Below are 5,832 nucleotides of genomic sequence, written 5' to 3'. Positions count from 1 at the left end.
ATTACTTGGACATTTTTGTATAAACAACTTTGAAGGAAGAGCCCAGCCTTCAGGTACTCACCCAAAAGATCCCATTTTAATGAAGAGGTGCTATCTGGCAGGCCACATTTGACATAGTGTTTTGCAAGGGTCAGAAACAACACTACAAACTCTCAACAGAATGAGTATATACATAGAATTTTACCTCTAAATAAAGTTATTAGTAAAGAAATAATCAGAATTATGGCATAAGATAAAATCTGCACAACGTACAGAAGATGGGAAGCACGTTTATGTCAGTGAAACAGCACTCATTGGATGATTTTCGAAAGGGTATCCTTGAGCTCCTGGTTCCTCATGCTGTAGATGAAGGGGTTTACTACTGGAGGCACCACTGAGTACAGAACAGCCACCAGCAGATCCAGGGATGGGGAGGAGATGGAGGGGGGCTTCAGGTAGGCAAACATGGCAGGCATGACAAACAGGGAGACCACGGCCAGGGGAGGGAGGCACATGGAAAAGGCTTTGTGTTGTCCTTGCTGAGAGGGGATCCTCAGCACGGCCCTGAAGATCTGCACATAGGACACCACTATGAAAACAAAACAGCCAAAACCCACGAAGACAGTGACCACAATGAGCCCAACCTCCCTGAGGTAGGCCTCTGAGCAGCAGAGCTTGAGGATCTGGGGGATTTCACAGAAGAACTGGTCCACAGCGTTGCCCTTGCAGAGGGGGAGTGAAAATGTATTAGCTGTGTGCAGCACAGCATAGAAGAACCCACTGCCCCAGGCAGCTGCTGCCATGTGGACACAAGCTCTGCTGCCCAGGAGGGTCCCATAGTGCAGGGGTTTGCAGATGGCAACATAGCGGTCATAGGCCATGATGGTGAGAAGATAAAATTCTGTTGCCATTAAAAATACAAACAGAAAGACTTGAGCAGCACATCCTGTGTAAGAAATGGCCCTGGTGTCCCAGAGGGAATTGGCCATGGATTTGGGGACAGTATTGGAGAGGGAGCCCAGGTCGATGAGGGAGAGATTGAGGAGGAAGAAGTACATGGGGGTGTGGAGGCGGTGGTTGCAGGCTACAGCGGGGATGACGAGGCCATTTCCCAGGAGGGCAGCCAGGTAGATGCCCAGGAAGAGCCAGAAGTGCAAGAGCTGCAGCTCCCGTGTGTCGGCGAATGCCAGGAGGAGGAACTGGGTGATGGAGCTGATGTTGGACATTATGTCACTCTGGATGGTGGGATCTGTAAAACAGAAAAAAAGGAAGTCAGAAATTAGGGCAGAATTCTCTGACAAAAGTCTACTTCTTATAGAAACCCCCCAAATCACCTTTCTCTTTTCAGGAAGACCTTTGGTGATCTCTGTTTGGTGCTGGCTGAGGGTGGCCCAGGGAGCAGAAGGCTCTGCTGTGGGCTCTGCAAGACTCAGTCCTGACATACAGCAATAGGTAAAGAGGAACATGGGGTGATCTCAGATTAAAACGTCACGTGATATCAAAGAGCTTTCCAGCATTGTTGCTCCCAACTCACCTGATTGCAGAGCAGAGCTGTGGGGATGTTGTTTTGTGTCCTCTGTTCCAGTTGCCCCTCCACAGCTGAGGAGTAGTTTTCATGCAGAAATCCCTGGCATTTCTGCTGCACTGCCAGGGAAATCTTGTGGGTCCTAAGAGGTAAAAGGACTGTCCCTGAGTGCAGTGGGAGGACAGCCGCTCTGTCCATCAGCCTTGGTCTCAGCTGCCCTGTGATGGTAGCTCATTCAGCTGCAGGACCATTGCACTTGGGGGTTCCCCCAAAAGAAACAGGGCACTGCTGGGAGCAGAGGAATGCAGTTTCCAAGTGCAGCTCTCCAGACCCCTCAGCCCATCATACCTGAGGAGGATCTCAGCTCTGCCCTCCCAACCAGGGACACCCAGGGCTCATGGCAGCTGCCCACCTACAGCCATCCAGCAGCATTTCAGTGGCCTCAGCACCCAGGGGTCTTCTCCAGGGTGCTCCTGCATAACACAGAGGCGCCACGGTTGAGCTTTGCCCTCCTGGAGGGCAGCCTGCAGCCTAGCAGGTCCTCCCAAGGAAAGAGTCCCATCTCCTCCCTTTGTTACGTCCTTTAGAGAGGCTGAGATCCCTGGCAGCCGCACACACTGCAGTACCCGGAGCCCCGAAGGTTCACAGGGAGCGAGTGGGATGCTTTTCCTCCATGGACAGATGTGCATGGCAGGGCACACAGCATTGGTGTCTGAGCTGCACTTGAACCCCCCCACCCCAGGGAGTGTAACAGGAAAAGTAAGGGCGTCAGGGAGAAGAGGAGAAGATGCCCAAGGACCCCTTTTCAAGGGAAGCAGGAGAGGGAGACCCAGTCAGACACGAGAGTTTCTCTCCTCTTTGCTGGTCAGGCTGCTGGGAAGGCAACTCCTGGCCAATTCTCCATGACATTAAGGGCAGAATCTCTGCTGTGTGAGGAGGGGGACCAGAGGGTGGCTCCAGGGAAAGCGTCTGCACTGCAAGGGATGGCAGGGCGATGCCTGAATCCCTCCTCCCACGGCATTTCTGGCAGCAGTTCTCTCTTCCTTCCTGCCCATGGCTCTGCCACCTGGACCTCTTCTTGGCCAGGACCTGTTTCTCTGTCCCCACATCCCCTCCCTCTGAATGCTCACAGTGACCATTCTACCTTCTGTGTGCTCAGCTCGGCCCTGCAGACACTTCCTGGCGGCAGGGCACTGCCCAGGGACATCTGTGTGTGTGCAGGGGGTTAGGAGCAGCTCAGACAATTGCTAACGAGAACTGGGGTCTCATTGCCTATTCCAGAGCTGAGAAATAAATTCCCATCTCCCACTGCCCACCCAGCCAACCAAGAGGAGAAAACTCAAAGCACAGATTTTGACCCTTTCAGGGATCCCCTACCTTGACATCCATCTTTAAAATGACCAATCTGCAAATGTCCTCTGGCTGATGCAGATTTCTGAGTGCCCCTGAACCATGCTGCACCCTCTGGACAGCAGAATGATCCTGCCCTGACAGGGGTCACTCCTGCTAGCCACAGCTTCTACCCACAACGTTTTGTGGAGCTCCCTGGGTAGGCTGAGTGCTGACCCTGGTAGGCGGCAGAATCCCTATCCTGGTGCACAAGGACCATGCTCTGAAGGGCACCCCTGGCTTCATACCCAGGTTGAAATTTCTGGAGGTGTCCCTGCGACCAGGAAGATCTCATGCCCTGTCCTTGTGACAGTGCAGCAGGGGAGCCCTACTCTGCAGAGAACATCCTCCTCCTCTACAATGGGGAAACAGTGAGAGTCCTCCTGAAAGGTCATACCTCCTACAGGATCTAAAAGCATTTGGATATCCCTGCAGCAACACCAGCTACATTGTCCTGCACCCAGAGACTTACCATGTATAGGGCTGTGAAGGTCTCTCACCCAGTGAGCTCTCAGCATCCTCCCACCCCACACTGACTTTAACCTCTCTCTGCCTCACTCCTCTCCACTCTCTGCCTGCAGGCAGTGCCCTCAGCCCTGCTGCGCTTTGCAGAGGAGCTGCTCCTGGGCATGGCTGTCTCTCAGCAGCACTGCCCACTTGCCATCAGCTCCCTCCATCCCAGGAGCCCAGCCCAGCTCAGCAGCAGAGGACCAGCCCAAGGCAGCACTTGCTCTGCCCCCTCGGGGCTCCCTCCAGGTGTCCATAGGGCTCCAGGGGAACCTGCTGTGAAACAGGCTGAGGTCATCCCTGATGTTCTCTCCCTCAGCTGGGGACAGACACTTCTTTCCTGCAGTGTCATTGCTCCTATTAGAAAAATAGTTGGCCATGAGGATCACTTTTTTCATCCTATCAATAGACATGATAGAAGGAAGGTGACAAGACAAGATCTAAGTTCTCCAAGCTGGGAGGATGTGTTCTGTTCAGTGAATGTAGGCACGTCATCTTGGGTCTTTAGACCTTGGGCTAAAAGGGCATGGAGCTCTCTTTTAGCCACCGATCAGAACACTCTGAGCTCTGCCATTCAGCCTGTTCCCAATCCACATCACTGTCTACTCATCCAACCCACACTTTCTGAGCTCTCCCAGCCTTTCCTCATAGAAGAGATCATTGAATCATAGCATCATAGAATGGTTTGGGTTGGAAGGGACCCCTAGAGGTCATCTAGTCCAACCCCCCTGCAGGGAGCAGGGACACCTTTAGCCAGATCAGGTTGCTCAGAGCCCCGTCCAACCTGGCCTTGAATGTTTCCCAGGATGGGGCTTCTATCCAGCAATAGCCTGTGAACTTCTATGCAAGGTAGCTAGCTATGGCAGGGGGACACAAACTCAAGAAATTTTCGCAGGAACGTGGCACAAAGATTTTGTTTTACATGGTCTGGTCTATCCATCTGAAACACAGTGACTTCAGCAGGCTTATTTTATTCTACCCACACACATGACCCATGCTTTAGATGCACAAAAGCATGGTTGGGCCTCTTGAGCTGCCTGCGCACATTGCCGACTCATGTCCAGCTTTTCATCCCCCAGCACCCCAACTCCCTCTCGGCAAGGCTGCTCTCCATCCTTTCTTCCCCCAGCCTGTATTGATACCATGGGTTACCCTGACCCAGGGGCAGGACCTTGCACTTGGCCTTGTTGAACCTCACGAGGTTCACACGGGCCCACCTCTCCAGCTTGTCCAGGTCTCTCTGGATGACATCCCATCCTGCTGGCAAGTCGACCGCACCACTCCGCTTGGGGTCATCTGCAAACTTGCTGAGGGTGCGCTCGATCTCGCTGTCTATGTCATTGATGAATAACTTAAACAGCACTGGTCCCAGTACAGACCCCTGAGGGACACCACTCGTCACTGGTCTCCATCTGGACATCGAGCCATTGACCACTCCCCTCTGGATGTGACCATCCAACCAATTCCTTATCCCCTGAACAATCCACCCATCAAATCCATATCTCCCCAACTTAGAGAGAAGGATGTTGTGGAGGACCATGTCAAAGGCTTTGCAGAAGTCCAGGTAAATGACGTCCACTGTTTTTGTCACACCATCATAGAAAGCCACTAGGTTCGTCAGGCACGACTTGCCATTGGTGAAGCCATGCTGGCTACCTTGAATTACCTCACGGGCCTCCATGTGCCTTAGCATAGCTTCTAGGAGGTAGTTTCCAGGGTCTTCCTTTCTACCCTTTTTGAAAAGGTGCACGTCACATGGGGCTCCCCCTGACTGCCATGACTTTTCAAATATCATGGAGAGTGGCTTGGCAACTACATCAGCCAATTCCCTCAGGACTCTAGGATGCATCTCATCAGGTCCCATGGACTTATATGTGTTCAGGTTCCTCAGGTGGTCATAAACCTGATCTTCTCTTACAACGGGAGGGGTTTTACCCTCCCGGTCCCCCTCATGCCATCCATTGACTCAGGAGGGGTGAGGAGAGAGGTTGCCAGAGAAGACTGAGGCAAAAAAGTTGTTGAGTACCTCAGCCTTCTCCTCATCTGCTGTTACCAGTTTGCTGGTCTCACTCAGCAGCTGGGCTACTCTTTCTTTAAGCACCCTTTTCCGGCTGACATACCTGTAGAAACCCTTCTTGTTATTCTTTGCATCCTTTGCCAAGTTTAGTTCCAGCTCTATAATCTATGACATCATGCTCAGCAATAAAAGCTGGGGCAGAGGAATAAGGAGGGGGAGTTTTTTTGTCATTCAAGTGTCCGTTGCTGGGAGACTGGCTGGGCATCAGTCTCCTTGTGGGAGGTGGTCAGTGATGGCCTTTGTGTTGCCTCTCGGGTTTTGTTTATGTTTTATTTTATCTTTCCTTTTAAAAACCTATTATCTGTTTTTATCTCAACCCACAAGCTGCACAACAACTTCATGCGGTAGCATGGTA

General features: G+C 52.1%; 1 protein-coding gene across 1 annotated transcript; it reads right to left on the bottom strand.

Annotated features, from left to right (window-relative positions):
* Positions 1-290: 290 nt before the first annotated feature.
* Positions 291-1,205, bottom strand: LOC104133349 (olfactory receptor 14C36). Its single transcript, XM_009646742.2, has one exon. The coding sequence runs from the start codon at positions 1,203-1,205 to the stop codon at positions 291-293; it is 915 nt and encodes a 304-aa protein (XP_009645037.2).
* Between the last annotated feature and the right edge of the window lie 4,627 nt (positions 1,206-5,832).

Source organism: Egretta garzetta, unplaced genomic scaffold (assembly GCF_000687185.1).
Source record: "Egretta garzetta isolate BGI_Z169 unplaced genomic scaffold, ASM68718v1 scaffold119, whole genome shotgun sequence".
Lineage (NCBI taxonomy): Eukaryota > Metazoa > Chordata > Aves > Pelecaniformes > Ardeidae > Egretta > Egretta garzetta.
The sequence above is the reverse complement of the archived record's forward strand: the minus strand, read 5'-3'. Positions and strand labels throughout refer to the sequence as shown.

What these genes read in the sequence shown, in the direction of transcription:
- LOC104133349 (XM_009646742.2), bottom strand. Translation starts at nt 1,205, where the DNA reads ATGTCCAACATCAGCTCCATCACCCAGTTCCTCCTCCTGGCATTCGCC.